The sequence below is a fragment of the Ctenopharyngodon idella genome, chromosome 7 (assembly GCF_019924925.1).
Source record: "Ctenopharyngodon idella isolate HZGC_01 chromosome 7, HZGC01, whole genome shotgun sequence".
NCBI classification, from domain to species: Eukaryota; Metazoa; Chordata; class Actinopteri; order Cypriniformes; family Xenocyprididae; genus Ctenopharyngodon; species Ctenopharyngodon idella.
The window spans coordinates 28,974,443-28,992,273 of NC_067226.1; the positions used below are offsets into that span (position 1 = coordinate 28,974,443).

The window sequence follows — 17,831 nt, forward strand, 5'->3', positions numbered from 1 at the left end:
TTTCGACTCCATTTGGCATGAAGGTCTTTTTCTTCAGTTAATCCAGTGTGGCATCGGAGGAAAAACATCCGACATCATCAAATCAATGTACACAAACAACAAATTTGCTGTTAAAATTGGTAACAAACACACAGAATTCCTCCCTCAGTGTCGTGGAGTGAGACAGGGCTGTAGCTTAAGTCCTGCACTGTTCAATATATACATAAACGAGTTAGCGAGGGCTCTGGATCAGTCTGCAGCACCTGGTCTTACTCTACTAGATACTGAAGTCAAATGCCTCCTGTTTGCTGATGATCTGGTGCTGCTGTCTTCCACTAAAGAGGGTCTACAGCAGCATCTAGACCTCCTGCACAGCTTCTGTCAGTCATGGGCCCTGTCAGTTAACCCCAAAAAGACAAAAATAATGATTTTCCGAAAAAGACCCAGCCGACAAGACCAACATCATAGTTGTAAATTAGACAACATGCTCCTTGAGCACACGCAGAACTACACTTACCTTGGCATAAATATTAGCAACACAGGGAATTTTAACAAAGCTGTGAACGACCTGAGAGACAAGGCACGGAGAGCTTTTTACGCTATTAAGAGAAATATCAAAATTGACCTCCCAGTCAGAATCTGGATAAAAATAATCAAATCAGTAATAGAACCCATCGCGCTCTACGGGTGTGAAGTCTGGGGCCCACTCACAAACCAAGAGTTCACTAAATGGGACAAACACCCAATAGAGACTCTGCAGACCGAACTATGCAAAGTTTTGCTACGAGTACAATGCAAAACCCCAAATAACGCCTGCAGAGCAGAATTAGGATTTTACCCACTTATAATCACAATTCAAAAAAGGGCCATTAAATTCCATACCCACCTAAAAAATAGTGATAAACAGACCCTCCATCACAAAGCCCTGAACTACCAAGAGCTGACACCAGGAAGAAACGCCCTCGGCCAATTGGTCTTAGAGCTGACTACACAAACCAAAACATATCTGACTGAAAATAAAAACTTAGCCAGACCAAACCAAATAATCAAAACACAAAAAGAAAAATACCTAAAACATTGGACAGACGCAACAGCCCTACAAAGTAAATTGGAATGCTATTTGGCCCTAAATAGAGAATATGAATTGGCAAGATACCTGAGTACAGTGAGCGACCCTAAACTGAGAAAAGTCCTGAGCATGTACAGACTCAGTGAACACAATCTCACCATAGAGACAGGCAGACACAGACAGACCTGGCTACCAAAGGAAGACCGGCTGTGTCCCCACTGCACAGAGAATGAAGTGGAAACAGAACTACACTTTCTGACATCCTGCCCTAAATATGCACAAATTAGGGACACTTTCTATCCCCATTTCACAACTCACCACAAAGACTTCCAACAGAAAACAAATATGGACAAACTCCCATACCTGCTAGGAGAAAGCCCAGCAAGCTCAAACCTGGCCGCCAGGTATGTGAGGTCCTGTCACGACGAAAGAGCCTCCAGCGGGACAGAACTACCAACACACTCACTATATGCCCAGAGACACTTCTATAAATATTATAAGATTGAACATTTTTATTGCAATTTTTTTATTTCTATTTTATTGCTAGATTTTTTTTTTTTTTTTTCTCTTATTTTCTTTTCTTCATCATTATTACATATATTTATTTATTTTTATTGTACAGTGTTATTAATGCTTTGGCAATGTAAAGATTTCTTTTACCATGCCAATAAAGCTATTTGAATCAGAGAGAGAGAGAGAGAGAGAGAGAGAGAGAGAGAGAGATATTTGCTTCGGTAGTAATATATAATGTCGCACAAGATAAGTGATACTACCTTACAGAAGAACAAGGCTATCTGGACCAAGTGATATTTCAGCAATCACATTAAAGAAGAGGAAGTGTGGCTTTAGAAGAATCTTCATTAGAAGAAAAGTGCAGAATGCCACTCCAAATGCAAATTATTGGACAGTTCCAGTTTCTTGGAGCAGAAATCAAAGGAAGAAAGGAATAAATTAAAATTATGGAAGAATAAATTAAATGTTTCGGATCAAGTGATACAAACAAAGCTTTTTAAGGTGCTAAAGATTAATGATGAATGTGTCAGGAGGGGAAATATGATGTCCTGAATGACATTTTTGATATCATAAAAGTAAACGGCCAATGGTGCGATCAAAAGTGATGGAGGAAATGCTGTCTGCAGAAACACAGACTAACTGCATCTTTATTCTGAGCAATAAGCAGTGATGTTCAGTACACTGTACAAGTATTAGGACATTTGTGAGCTCTTTCTTGTCATAATATGTGCAATATGCATATTAAATAAAGTTCCAAATGCCAAAAACGTATTTTTTTATTTTTTTTTTATTTCGGGGTCACCTTTTCTAAAAGGATATTGAAATGAAAGTTAATTTCTTTGTTTTTAGGCAAAAGTTCGAAATAAAGAACAGGAAAACAAAGTTGTATTAAAGTTATAACTCTAGTGTTCAATCGCTGTTCTCAAGCTCTCTGAGCCTCTGATGGAAAGTTTATTTAAAGATACAGAAACACACAACACTAACTCATATTAACACAAATACATCTAATAACTACTTGAAATAGGAAGAAAGTATTACAACAAAAACAAGCAAAAAATATGTGCGTACAGTGCTAACATTTTCACATGCATTATCACACAGATAACTGAAATGTATTGAGAAAAAAAAAAAAAAACTATATAGAAGATATTATAGAATATGATCAAATACTCACAGATGAGAAGCAATGCACTGGACCCCATACTGTCACATTATCGACTGTTTTCTGCTGCGAAAACAGACGCTTCCTGTGTTTGAAAGAAGTGATGAGGGAGGAGGAGACAAAACTCTACTCAGAAACGCAGGGAGAAAGAAAAGAGATTCATTCTAAGATATTTAGCTACTAATGTAGTGTGTTCAAGTAGTTACAGCTCTGTTCATCTTGAAAATCATATTTTAGAGAAGTTCTAACGGTGACTGTTCTCACACTGCGTTATTTTGTTCGATGTCGATAACGTGATTTTGATTCATACTGGATAGACCAGTGGTTCCCAACCTTTTTTAAGCCAAGGCCCCCCTCCTCTCCAAATCAATACTGTATGGCCCACCCCCCAATTTTTTTTTAATTCACCAAAAAAAAAAAAAAAAAAAACATTTGTATTGTGTTATTTTTTTTAAAGAAGAAATTCAAAATATATAAACCTTCAATGTTCTGTTTTGCAAACATACTTTGCAGACATTCTTTACAACTTAAAAGTATTTACTCTGCTCAGTTATACAGTAACTTAAATAAGCTCAAGTCAATGAAAATTACACATTCTGTGAATCTTTGCTTTTGTGATAGTATTTTGAGGTTTATGAAACTAAAAATGCAGAAAAAGCATAAATGTTTCCTCTACTATGGTTAAGCAGAAACAGAGCAGAAGTCAAACCACAACTGAGTTCAACTCTTAAACTAAAGATGCTCTCTGTCATTTCCTTAGTAAAGCAGCTAAAAATAACAATGCACAAATGACAATATACATCTTCAATGATGAGATAAACGAAGCCCCTGCAACACGTGAAATTGTAAATAATGTGTTTTGCTGTAAGAATTTTTAATTTTTTACCACAGTGGCCTCTGAAAAGTTAAACCCACTATATAAGAACAGCTGCTTTTAGAAACAACCCGCAAAATGCTTTGACTTCCGCTACAAGGTACTACTGCTAAACCACCAGAGAGAAACATCTGAACTCGCAATGACGACATTATTTATAGGGCTGCTGACGCTTTTATTTTCATTTCTATGGTTATTAAACCTCTCTCTCTCTCTCTAGGCTATACAAAGGTTAATATATACAAAGGTAAAACGACATAATACAGCGCTAAAAGAGGCAACATCTTATGGCCTTGGTGGAAAGTGTCGTTTTTAACTGAGTTATAAAACGCCTCTGTAAGCTGTCTCAGGAAGTTACACAGACAGGTGAGGCGTGTGCTTCAAGCAGCCCAAAACAATTACTTCTGAATGAAACACTCCACAAGTCCCTCAGAGATCTTCCTTTTATTAAAGCCACTGTCAAATGGCTTGTTTCCACTGAACGGTACGGTTCGGTTCAGTACGGTACGCAATTTTTTCCGTTTCCATTGTCAGAAGTTGTGAATGGTACCCTAATTCCGTACCGTACCACTTCTTTTGGGACCCTTCCGTTGTATGGAGTGCCAAGGGCCTTCGCCAGAACAAACGGAATGGGGGGTGGGGGATTTCGCTTTTAGGGGGGCACATATTTTTATGATCCGAGAAACAGACTCACCAAAACAATATCCCGTATTTATTATTAATGAAATAGACTATATTAACACCAAAACACAAGATAGTCCATCCTAATTTGACCAAACTACACCAAAAACTAGAGAATGACTCTGATTTTATTACATTTGGTGTAAATGGGGATCGATAGTGGATAGGCCTTGCACTGTTGAGGCTCGTGCAGCTCATCTCGAGCAGAAATGGAAACAAATGAGAACAGCACACACAAAGAAACTCAGTTAACATGTGGTAAAAATTCAAAATGTGGAGTTTTTATATTTATAACATATGATACAGTTAAGCAACATCACACGACCAATGTCCTCTCGATTACGTTATCATCACGATTTAAAATGCGACATTGATTTCACGACAGTCAAATAAACATGTAGTTAATACTTATTATATAAGACGCAATAATGACTATTTTGTTCTATTTCAGCAGCGAAAACAGTTCCAAACAAAGATAACAACAGAACCATTGCGCACGCACCGCACAGCAACACTCAGCCGTCTTTCTTTACTGAATGATTCAGCGTTTTGAACGAATCGGTTGAATCAAAACGGTTCAATGACCCATTCATATACAACTGCCTCATTCTTGAATCAATCGGCCGTTTGAACGAATCGTTTGAATGAATGACTCAATGACTCAATCATTAAGGCGGTCAAATGCCGCCACCTACTGGCGTTTTAGTTTCATGTCATTTTCTCCCCAATGTTTCTTAATTGTATTTTCAAAAAATATTTAAAACAATCTCTTATTCAAAGCAGCTGTCATTTATAAGTGTCATTGATCTGATTAATAATAGCTCTGTGTCTAATTATTCAAATTGAATTTATTGATCAAGTAAAAAAAATAAAATAAAAGGAAAGATACAGCATACATTTAATAAGGTTAGTGGGAAAATACCCTTTATAAAGGTTTAAAAAAAAAAAAAAAAAGCCATCGGTGTAAATATTACAAAAATGCAGATTTAAATGAGATATTGCTTCAGAATAAGTTATATTTACACCACACACACAAAAAAAGTCCTGCATTTGTAGCATATTGATGTGCAACAAAGACTTAGAGTGTAGGCTGCTCACCATTAAAATAGTTGAAGGTGACAGTCTCAAGTGATAGTCATTTATAAATAGAGCCTAATTATGTTTCAAGTTCCGTTTTGTGTAATAATGCGTTTTCTGATGATAGGCGGAGGGTGAACCAACTCCAGGGTAAGGAGATGCGATTCCAATTTAAAAACACATTTAAATAGATTTCCTTGAAATAGTTTTAATTTACTTGCCACTGCACAACCTACATATCCCAACATAAACACTGTTGATAAATAATTTGTTAATAAAGCGTTTACGTTCACAAACCACTGTTAATTTTAATAGATTGCGCGCTTTCTGCCAAATCCCGCGTACGTAAAGAGCACTCCCTAAATCTCACTCATTTTAGTTCTTCGCGATCTCGGATAATGTGTTATTTAAAGATACCGTTGTAGAGACAGTGTTCCTGTTGTCACGAATGTGGCTCCCTCGGCCCTTCCTCCGGACCGCCGATTTGCCTTGATCATTTCTGAGCGTTTTTCTTTTTTTTTTTTTTTTTTTTTTTTTTATTATGCAAACAGATAATTACAATATTTACAGAAAAGAAATTAAATGCAAAATACAAAGACCAACAAAACATACATAACCGCCAGTATGATTTGGGTATGTGTGTGTGTGTGTGTGTGTGTGTGTGTGTGTGTGGGAGTGGAAATATATGAATAAAGGAGCATGTAGGAAAGTACAACAGACATAACCAGAGTTAAGAAAAAATATATATCAAAAAGGAGGAAACAATGATGAAGATAATAATAGTATCACACGCAAAAAATGAGGAAGGTGACAATAGCAACAGTATTAATAATAAATAATAATAATAATAATAATAATAATAATGATAAATCCAATTAATAAGAAATGACAAATAGTAATAATAGTATTAGCAGTAGTAGTAATGATAAATATTAAGAAATATACTCATTTCATCCGGAATGAGGGGGAGGTTAAAGGATCAGGAAGAGGAAAAATAAAGATAACAGTAATAGCAATAATGATAATAATATTAATAATGGTAATATTGATACAGCCATTAATAGTAATGATAATAGTAGTAGTTGCAATGGCAGTGATAATAATAATAATAATAGTATTAATAATGGTAATATTGATACAGCTATTAATAATAAGATATTATAAAGCTGCCTCTATTCCACTCATGGCCATGGCATAGGATAGACCCCCGTCAGTGTCATGTTGCAACGAGCTATCAAGGTGCGGTGCTGTGGGGCCGAGGGTCCCAAAATCCATCCCCAGCCGTCCCACACATGCCACTCTTACCCTGTCTGTGTTTTTTTTTTCTTTTTTTTTAAAATAAATATGGCTGCTTTCATTGTTATACTCATAATATGTTTGTCAATTAGTGTATAATGCATTAAAAAAGCATGGCGTGCAGCATGGAATCAGCCCAGTGCAAAGCCTAGGCCGCCACGCCCACGCCACACTTACCCTATGTGTGTGCATTTTTTTTTTTTTTTTTTTTCCCCTTCCTGCTTTAAACTTATTTTATGTTCCAAATGAATGTGTGTGTGCACCTCATCTAATATGTGAAGCATTAAAACAGCGAGACAAGTGCTGAGCCAGCCAGAGACAAGAAATCCCAGGTGAAAGTACAAGCTGGAAGGCGAAAGCCCAAGGCCCCCGGTCCCACATCACACCCACCCACACCTAATCAAAACTGCACATGTCAGGGACTAGTATGCCATAGCCAACCAGGGTCCAGAAACAGCAAAAAAAAAAAAAAAAAAAAAAAAAAAAAAAAAAAAAAAAAAAAAAAGAGGAGAGAGAGAGATTTAAATGTAATCTTATAAGTATTTTATTTATATTTGATATTAGTCGGTGTTGCTACCTCTTCCTGACCCCCCTCCCCCCAATCATGTGTGAATATTGATGGTGTACCATTGAGGATGGCTTCAGATAAAGAAGGTCGGTGGATTCATGACTGTAGGAAGTTAAAGAGAGATGACCAAGAAGGGTGTAATTCTGATGTATTATTTTGAGTGGAGGTAGACAAGTTTTCCATGGAGATGTACTCTATTAGTAAATTTTTCCAAGTTGTAATGTGTATGGTGTTCCTTGATTTCCAGTTCATGAGGATAGTTTTCTTGGCGATAGTTAGAGCCACTAGGAGTAATTGACTGTTTGTACTGTTTAAATTGATTATGGATATGTCACCTAATATACAGAGGGAGGGAGACAGTGGGATGTGACATCCCATAAGGTTGGATAGTGAGTCAGTAACGTTTTCCCAGAATTTTTTAACTGAGGTGCAATCCCAAATAGCGTGTAAATAGGTGTCTGGAGTGTTTTGTGTGCAATGTGAGCATGTTTCTGAAGAAAAACCCATTTTAAATAATTTCCGTCCAGTTAGGTGAAATCTATGAAGTACTTTATACTGTATAAGTTGTAAGTTGGCGTTTTTTGTCATGAAGTAGATATTTTTACAGATTTGTGTCCAGAAAGCGGCATTGGGAGCAATGGATAAGTCTGATTCCCATTTTGCATTGGGTAGGCTTAATGTATTGTCTGATTTGGATATTATTTTATATATTTTGGAGAGTAGTTTTTTTGGGGAGGTTATATTAATTAGCTCTGAGATTGGAGGGGGAAGATCTAGATTAATTGTCTGAGTGTCGATTTTTGATTGAATAGATGATTTGATTTGTAAATATTCCAAAAAACAATTACTCCCAATGCCGTATTTCTGGACCAAGTGGGAAAATGGTGCCAAGTTGTCATTAAGCAGGATGTGTTGAAGTTGTGTGATGCCCTTATCTACCCATGTGCGTAAGTTGAGTGGCTTCTTGTTAACCATAAAATCTGGGTTATTCCAGATCGGGGTGTATTTAGATGGTGCAAGAGGGGTGTTCGTGATTTGATGAAATTTCCACCAGGCTGTCAGAGCTGCGGCTATTGTCGGTGTTTTAAAACAGTGATGCTTTTTGATTGTCTGATTATAGAAAGGTAATTCTGAAATGTTAATGTCTTTACAAATTGACTGTTCAACATCTTGCCATGTGCTTTCTGATGGGTTTGGGTGAATCCATTTGTATATATTTTGGAGCTGATTGGCCAAAAAGTAGTGGTAGAAATGTGGTGCTTCCAGTCCTCCTTGTGTTTTTGGTTTCTGTAGTGTAGTTAATTTAATTCTTGGGGTCTTATTTTTCCAATAGAATTTAGTGACGATTGAATCTAGTGATTTAAACCAGGTGAGGGTGGGTAGTGCCGGAGTCATTGTAAATAAATAGTTTAATTTAGGGAGTATAGTCATTTTAATTACTGATATTCTGCCCATAATGGATAGTGGTAAATTCATCCAGCGATGAAGGTCATCATTTATTGTTTTAAGTAATGGAGTAAAGTTGAGTCCAAATAGCTCTGACAGCCTGGGGGAAACATTAATACCTAAGTATGTGATATAGTTGGTGCACAAAGGAATAGGTGGTGTCTGGGATGTCACATCCAAGCTGTTGGAATGTAATGAGAGTATGGCAGATTTACTCCAGTTGATTGAGTATTCAGAGATATTAGAGAATGAATCAATGAGTTTAATAGTTTCTTGTAATGATGATGGTGGGTCTTGTAAATATAGTAATATATCGTCAGCGTAAAGACTAATTTTGTGGTGCATGTTTAGTGTTTGAATTCCTTTAATGTAGCTGTTTTGACGGATAGCTGCTGCTAGTGGCTCAATGAAAATGGTGAATAATGAAGGGGAGAGTGGGCATCCTTGTCTAGTCCCCCGTTGCAGTGTGAAGATATGTGATGTTAGTCCATTGGTGATGACAGTGGCTGAAGGTGATGTATACAGAATTTTGATCCAATTAATGAATGACTCCCCAAAACCAAACCTCTCTAATGTGGAAAACAGGAATTTCCAATTGACCCTATCAAAAGCTTTTTCTGCATCGAGAGTAACTATGATGGTTTTGGTTTTCTGAGTTGATGAATAATGCATTAAGTTAAAAAGTCTGCGTGTGTTGTTGGATGAAAGTCTACCTTTGATGAAACCGGTTTGATCTGGATGGATTATAAATGGTGTGACTTTTTCAATTCTATGTGCTAGTGCTTTGGCTATGATTTTAATGTCTACATTGATTAGGGAAATCGGACGATAACTTGACGGTAATGTTGGGTCTTTATTTGGTTTAAGAAGGAGTGAAATTGTGGCTGTGTTCATATTATCTGGGAGTTTTGATTTTTGTTTTGATTCAGTAATCATACGGATGAAGAGTGGTGATAAAATGGACCAAAAGTGTTTATAGAACTCAGCAGGGAATCCGTCGGGGCCTGGTGCTTTATTGTTTGGCATGAGTTTGAGGGCATTAAAAAGTTCATGTTCTGATAAGGGAGAATCCAGAGTATTTATTTGATGTTTACTGAGTTGAGGTAAGTTGATACTGTTGAGAAATGAGTCAATGTCTTTCTGATCTGGGTCTTTATTGGAGGAATATAATTTACTGTAAAAATTTTGAAAGATTTGATTTATTTCTTCTGGTGAGTTGGTGGATTTCCCTGCTGTGTCTGTAATCAGTGGTATTGTAGCTTTTTCCTTATTTTGTTTGATTTGATTTGCCAAATATTTACTAGATTTGTTACTATGATGAAAGTTTTCTTGTCTTAGCCTATGAATTAGGAATTGTGTATGTTTATTGATTAATTCATTCAATTTGAGTTTATATTTTCTTAATGAATCCTGTGTTTCTTCTGTTGGGTTATTTATGTTAATGTCTTCTAGTTGTTTAATTTTTTGTTCCAATTCTACTTGTTGATCCTTTTCTTTCCTTTTTTTGTAAACGGAGAATGAAATTATTTTTCCTCTTAGTACGGCTTTCCCTGTTTCCCACAGAAGAGATGGAGATGTTTCCGGGGAGTCATTCATCTCTAGAAAGCATGCCCACTCTCTTTTGAAATAACTGTCAAAATCATGGTCTTTCAGAAGAGATGTGTTAAATCGCCATCTGGTAGTGGGTTTATGTTGACTAGTTGTGTTCCATTTTAATGTTACCGGGGCATGATCACTAATGACTATTGGATGGATCTTCGATTCAGAAATATTTGATATGATAGAATTACTAGTGAGAAAGAAGTCAATGCGGGAATATGAGTGGTGTACTGGTGAGAAAAATGAGTATTCTTTACTGTTAGGATGCTGTAGACGCCAACTATCGCCAAGACCAAAATCACTCATGAACTGTTTTATGGTTTCTGCAGATTTCCAAATGCGTTTATTGCCTAAACTATTACATCTATCTATTGTTGGATCTAGAACTGTATTGAAATCACCTGCGATTATGACTGGACAATTAGAAAAATTTGAAATTGAGGAGAAAAAGGTCTGGAAAAAGGATGGGTCATCTGTGTTTGGGCCATATAAGTTGCCTATTGTGACTGGGCTATTATTAATGGAGATGTTTATGATAATGAAACGTCCTTCAGGGTCTGTAATGGTGGTATTATGAACAAAAGAGATTTTTTTATTTATTAGAATGCATACTCCTCTTTGTTTTGTGTTGTAGTGAGCAGAGAATAAATGACTGTAATTTGATGATTTAATTTTGTTATAATCTGATTCTGATAAATGCGTTTCTTGCAGGAGACATATGTCAGCTTGTAATTTATTTAAATGACTAAAAACTTTGACCTTCTTTGTCTGAGAACCAAATCCACGAACGTTCCAGGTTACAAAGGTGATAGATGACATGTTTTAGTGAAAAATAGACAAATGTACATGTGTGGGCCTGTTAGTACTGTATATGTATACATGTGAGTGTATGTACTCGAGTGGGTGTAGTAGTGTATATGTGTGTGTGCATAACAATGCAATGTTGTTGGCAGACTAACAAAAATACAGAAACACAACTGACAGAGTATACACAGCAGAACAGCAACAACAAAACAGAAACCATTAAATACAAACATATGGTGGAACATGGGAAGGGGGACACGAGACCTAGGTGCAAAAGTAGGAGCACATCTAATAGATTAACGAAACAAAGAAAGAAGTGAGTGTGTTTAGTTCAGTTTATGATTATGGCAGTTATTGACTCAGGAATAGAAGTGAAGTGTTCAGAAAAGCCAGGGAGTAATGTCCTTATCGCGATATAGTTGTCCATCTATGTATAATTTGTCCACTGTAATGATTGCCTTTTTTCCTTCATTTATTTTTTGTTTCCTGATTGGAAAGAGTTGTTTCCGGCGTTCGAGAATGTCCTTTGGATATTGTTCATTGAGTCCATAGTTTGTGCCTTTGAGTTGTCTGCCTTGCCTCTGAACCAGTTCTTTGTGTTTATAGTGTTCGAATTTTGCGATGATCGCTCGTGGTCGACTGTTGTTGTTTTTGGATCTGATACGGTGAACACGGTGAAAGGTGATGCTCTGTACTGTTTCCGCTGGTAATTTGAGTTGTTTTATCATGAAGTCCTTGACTGATTTTTCGGGGTCGTCTGGAGTTTGTTCTGGGATGCCTGTAAAAACTAAATTGTCCCTCATGCTGCGCGATTGCAAGTCCAAAATGTTTTCTTTCATGGTTTTATTTTCGGCGACAACGGAAGTGAGTTGAATGGTAAGTGCTTGAACGGAGTCCTTTAAAAAGTTGTTTTCTTTAGTAAGAGTGTCTATCTGTTCTTGGCTGAATTCTAAACTGTGCCGCAATTCCTGGAATTCCTTGTGTATGACTTCAATAAGTGCAATCCTTGTATCAAGTCCGGTGAGTTTATTTTCAATTGAGAGCAAGATGTCGCTTACCTCGGTGCAGCACGGCGGTTTGGGTGATGTGGATGGTGTTGTACTTGGGCTGAAAGGTGAATCGGGACGAGGTCTCTTGGAGTTTGGAGTGGGGTTACCTTTACTTTTTTTGTTGTGATCTGGTTTGTCCCTGTTCATGGTGCAGCAGAATGTGTTGTAGTGCGCGTCGATATATGCTTCGAGATGATCCAGGTTGTATAATATTATAATCCGGTTTTGAAAAAACGGAGAAAAAAAGACGAAATGAGAGAAGTGTGGAAAGGGGGGGGGGGGGAATCGAGAGAAAAAACAGAACAAAACAAAACAAAACGAATTGTTGTAGGTATTTCAGTTGGAGTTGTTTTTACAATCTAGCAGACGGGAGCTGCCATCTTAGATCTCGCACCGGGTCTCGTGAGGTCTCGCGTTACTCAGCCATCACCGTCTTCTGAGCGTTTTTCTGTGGACTGCTACCTGTTATCGATTGGACTGTTTATTCTCTGTGACCCTTTGCTGCCTGCCCTGATCTTTGCCTGTTTCCTGGACTGTGATTGTTTTGCTGCCTGCCCTGATCCTTGCCTGTAGCCTGATTCTGTTTGTCTGCCGCCTGCCTCGACCATTGCCTGTCCCTGTTTATGCCTCTGCCTTCGCCCTGTCTGCTCTGTAAGTCCTTTTAATAAAATAGCTGCAAATGGATCCACATTCTGTCGACCCATCATTACACCTGTGAGATAAATGCTGCTGAAGGAGTAGGCGAGGGCGAAGCGTTGAGGCCACAGTGACACCTTGTGGTGTGCCCGAAATACAAGTGTAGCCTGTTGATAATGGAATGAATGACTTGGATAGGTATATGGCCAAAATCTTATATCACGGGTTAAGTCATATAATATCACCCTAACTGTACTGTGTGACAAGGATAGGCTACTCTTTATTCCGGACATGGCCACAGCACATCATCTGGTCTGGAAATGTCCTGGGCTGGCAAACATGAACAGCAACATCTTCAACAGATCTGATAACAGGGAGTCTGAAATGGAAGCGCTTAATATTTTCCATTATTAATCATTTGGTGACGTGAATGAATGCTGATAAGAGCTCGTGTTTGATTGAGATTCGGACACCGGTCAGAACATGGAAAGGAACCAGCACACATGTAGGCTACAGTGAAGCCGACGCAAGCATATTGATCAATGCATTTGAAACGAGACCACAGATTCACTTCACATTCATATTTCCTATTTGTACATGCACCACATGTGATAAACACTTAAAATACTATGCATATTTCAAAGATCCAAAATAGAACGAGACGTCGGTTACAGCAGAACATTGTCGCGTCACTTCCTGTGTGGACAGTCACAGCATCACTGATTAATATGGGGTTTTCTTGGTGTGGTCTTATTATTAATCTCACGACTTAGGCTAAGTTATCAACTGGAAATATCCAGAATTAGGCACAGAGACATCAATAATCAACATATGAATCTCAACAATGGTGACAATTAACAAAGCTTTTTTGTGACTTTAGTAGCTTGTTTTGTGACGTTCAGAGTTAATCTGATTTTTTTTTTTTTAAATTTATTGTCACTATTGTTGAGATTCATACGCTGATTCTTGATGTCTGTGTGAGTCTGCATGACCTTGTAAGAATTGAAAATATCTAAAGATATTTTAAAATGAACAAAGACATTTGCTTTACTGTCTCAACCCCCTCTCTCTTGCTACAAGGGCCATTTGGAAGGCTCAAAGGTGTTGACAGTGATCAAGCCCTGTAGGCCAAGATGTGTGTACATCGGGGGTCTACAAATGGTCACACCTTTAGTACAGTGGGGGATCTTCTGATTGGTCAGTTTGAATGTCTCACATTTGGGTTTCAGTCACATGGTCAAGGAAGGGATAAAAGAATATTGTAACTGTTGCTCTGCTCTCTTTTATTCTGTCTCTTTGATTCTTGGCTTTTCTTGGGCACTCTCTCTGGCCCTCTCTCTCTCTCTCGCTCTCTCTTTCTCTTTCACTCTCTCTCTCTCTCTATCTCTCAGGTAACTTTTGACATACATGCTGGGTACGATTAATGGTATATGATTTTATCATCTCATACATCTATTTTGTAACTATGTTAAGTGTAACCATAACCAGATATTGTCATTAAACTCTTTCATTTACAAATGATGCGCTAACTAGTTTTGATTTAGCATTAACATTAATGTGCTCCATATTGCAATACAATATTGTCACACTATAGCAACGCTCTCCCACATATTTTGCTATTGTAACTGCGCTTATTTCTGTCGTTGGTATAAGTTGCAGTGGGTGGTAATTGAAAAGAAATGTACGGTTTTCTACCATCTTGCTGATAACGTTTCTTTAGTCGCTCGGCAACCCTACAGCCTGAACCCCTGTAGGAGGTCCACCCTTACAGATGGTGCCGAAACCCGGGATCCCTTGCAGTGAGTTTTCTGAAATCTACTTTGATCGGTCATCAGAATGAGGACATTTGTTCACAGTTAATCTTGTGAATGGATTAAAGCTGACGTTCTCAACAAGGAATGGGTAAGTCTGTCTTCATTGTTTAATGGTATGATATTCAGATCTCCTCAGGGATGGAAGGGAAAATTTATGAAAAGAGTGACGCATTGTTTGCTTTATGGAGCAAAAAAGTTGAGCCTACCTTGTGCAAACTCAAGAAACAATATATTGGGATTAAATGTTCAGATGATGAAATGCTCAAATGGTGGGACATAATTGGCAAACACCAAAAGAAATCAAAACGTGGTGAAGTAATTGAGGCTTTAAACTTCATAAGTTGTGCGCGACTGCGTGATGTGACCACACATCTATTTTCAAGCATAGATGCTAAATGTAAAGAAGTGCATTCTAAAAATGCAGAGGCACAAAAGTCAGAGTTAAAGATTCATCATCTTCAGTCACAGCTGGATAATTTACTAGCTGAGCAGTTAGACCTGACTGAAAAGTGTAAAAAACACAAGGAGACCATTGCAGATCTCAAGGCTAAGCTAAATGCTCAAGAGTCCATGTCTCCCAAAACGCTTAACAGCGATGGGGCTAAAAAGCAGGTTCACTTCTTAGATGAGGTGAATTGCTCTAATGAATCTGGAATGTTTTGTTCAGAGGCCACTGCTCAAGAAAGTGTACCTATTTCAGTTCTTACGGTGATGCAGCACCGAAATAGCGCAGAGTCATGTACCAGAACGCATGGTGTACAAGCATTAGAGAGTCATGAAAATCCTCAAACTCCAGGAGAACACAGCAAACAACCCTGTGGCAAAGAGAACAGGTTTTGCAGTTCCTGTCAGAAAATAGGCCATACAGAGGACAAATGCTGGTCACTGGGTAGGGGTAGACCTCCACCTTATTTTCAGAAAAATAAGAAACCACTTTCTAAGGGCAAAGATCAGTGCTCATTTGCAGGTAAAACTCTAAGTGAGTTAACTGCATTGTTCATGCAAGGCCTCCAACTATTAACTTCACTTGCTAGTGGATTAGCAGCCCAATAGCAATGATCCTGTTTGTATTTTCAAATTTGTAATTGTGCTTAACACATTGTGTGCATAGAACACACATTAAAGTTGTTTGTGATACTATATGTACACATAGACTAGCTGAGTTTATTCTTTAAAACACACGATTGCTTTACTGTAAGTGTTGTATGAAACACTTAGGTTAAAGGTTGTAGATGCTATCCATTCTAGGCCATGTATCTTGTGTAAATTGGAATAATAAGCATAGTACTGGAATTGTATTGCAATTTCTAGTTGCATGTGTGACTATGTTGAATTTGTTTGCCTCCTAATTGGAAAACTCTGCTATTTTCCATATAGTTAGAGTAAAACCATGTACAGGAGCATAGAATTGCCATGTGGCTACAATGTGATTCACAATTGTATTAACCATGAAAATGCTTTCCTCACAACAGGATTCAGAAACTCTGAACTTTGCACTTTGTCATGCTCCTTAACAAAAGCATTGGTGTTGAAAGATTTTGAGCTAGATCACACCTCATACCCACATTTTCAAGCTGGCTCCCTGTTACAACAACAGGACCAAATTTGCATCACAATTGTAAAACCTTCTCACCTTTGTTTGGAGCATGATTGCATTTACACATAGCCACAGCTAAATGCAGCCACATAGATTTGATCTTCACACACAAAGTCAAATCTACATCCACGTATGCCTCACAAAATATATGCATATTATTTAAGTCTTTAAGTTTAGACTGTATTATAACTGTGAATTTGGGTTTTTCTTTAGATTCACTTAGTTATCATTTGTCTCACCAAATTAAATATCAAAATGTATGTTAGTATTTCTCATTCTTAAGCACAAAATTTGTATTATCATCAATGCATTTGAAACAATTCTAAAGCTTATTTGATTTGTTTCTTTAGATTTTGTCCATTTGACTTGTAACAATGTTTTTGGAAATTTATTCAATTGAATCTCTGTATTTGGTTACACTGAATATTTTGCTGATACTTTTCATGAAATGGGGTGTTTTAAACCAACATTTGTTGTTTTGTTATTATGCAATTTATTTCAATGTTTCCAGAAACAATGTAAGAGCTTGTAAGATCTTCTTTTATTCTCGCCTTGACCACTTTATCAAGTACATCAAATTGAGGGATTATTGCCAGAGACAAATTTAATCTGACCACATCAAACCTCTGACCAATGACAAATGCCATATGTATGCTTTTGCTGTTTGTTGTGCTATATGTTGTTTTAAATCACAGGATCCCTGCTGCCAAAGTTCAAATCCTGTGTCTTGTCTCAAAGGAGGGACAACTGAGTTCTACCATCATCAGTGCCTGATTCTTGTGGAAGTGTGAAGTGTTTGATGGATGATTTGCATATCTTGGTGCAACACCATTTGATGGACCTTCTCATGCAGGACTGAAAGGAGAACAAAGACTGAAGACTGACCAACTGCTATTGCAACAAGTTTGGACAAGAAGTCTGAAGTTTACATCTACACACAATAGAAAGCATGTCTTCATGGACTGTGCCACCTTTGGACTCCATGGATGTGGCCAACGGTGCCAAGGGGGGATTGTAAGAATTGAAAATATCTAAAGATATTTTAAAATGAACAAAGACATTTGCTTTACTGTCTCAACCCCCTCTCTCTTGCTACAAGGGCCATTTGGAAGGCTCAAAGGTGTTGACAGTGATCAAGCCCTGTAGGCCAAGATGTGTGTACATCGGGGGTCTACAAATGGTCACACCTTTAGTACAGTGGGGGATCTTCTGATTGGTCAGTTTGAATGTCTCACATTTGGGTTTCGGTCACATGGTCAAGGAAGGGATAAAAGAATATTGTAACTGTTGCTTTGGTCTCTTTTATTCTCGGGTCTTTGATTCTTGGCTTTTCTTGGGCACTCTCTCTGGCCCTCTCTCTCTCTCTCTCTCTCTCTCTCTCTCTCTCTTTCTCTCCCTTTCTCTTTCACTCTCTCTCTCTCTATCTCTCAGGTAACTTTTGACATACATGCTGGGTACGATTAATGGTATATGATTTTATCATCTCATACATCTATTTTGTAATTATTTTAAGTGTAACCATAACCAGATATTGTCATTAAACCCTTTATATTACAAATGATGTGCTAACTAGTTTTGATTTAGTGTTATCATTAATGTGCTCCCTATGGCAATACAATATTGTCACACTGTAGCAACGCTCTCCCACATATTTTGCTATTATAACT

At 37.6% G+C, this 17,831-nt stretch overlaps 3 protein-coding genes and 1 long non-coding RNA gene across 7 annotated transcripts in view; 2 read left to right on the forward strand and 2 right to left on the reverse strand.

The window, feature by feature from the left end:
- Positions 1-17,831, reverse strand: part of LOC127516298 (Fc receptor-like protein 5) — a 237,800-nt gene that overhangs the window by 85,447 nt on the left and 134,522 nt on the right. Inside the window, exon 1 of one of the 3 annotated variants that reach the window (XM_051900803.1) lies at positions 2,736-2,780. The exons of the other annotated variants lie outside the window; for them this stretch is intronic. Coding sequence (XP_051756763.1) covers positions 2,736-2,763 — 28 coding nt within the window. The 5' untranslated portion in view covers positions 2,764-2,780. Of the gene's footprint in view, positions 1-2,735; positions 2,781-17,831 lie in introns of those variants that run through there. 3 annotated transcript variants of the gene reach the window in all.
- Positions 1-17,831, forward strand: part of LOC127516321 (uncharacterized) — a 251,302-nt gene that overhangs the window by 80,347 nt on the left and 153,124 nt on the right. The gene's annotated exons all lie outside the window — the stretch shown is intronic.
- Positions 1-17,831, forward strand: part of LOC127516317 (histone H2B-like) — a 192,380-nt gene that overhangs the window by 30,711 nt on the left and 143,838 nt on the right. The window lies entirely within an intron of this gene.
- The window catches only part of LOC127516299 (titin-like), a 136,527-nt gene that overhangs the window by 27,292 nt on the left and 91,404 nt on the right, over positions 1-17,831 (reverse strand). The gene's annotated exons all lie outside the window — the stretch shown is intronic.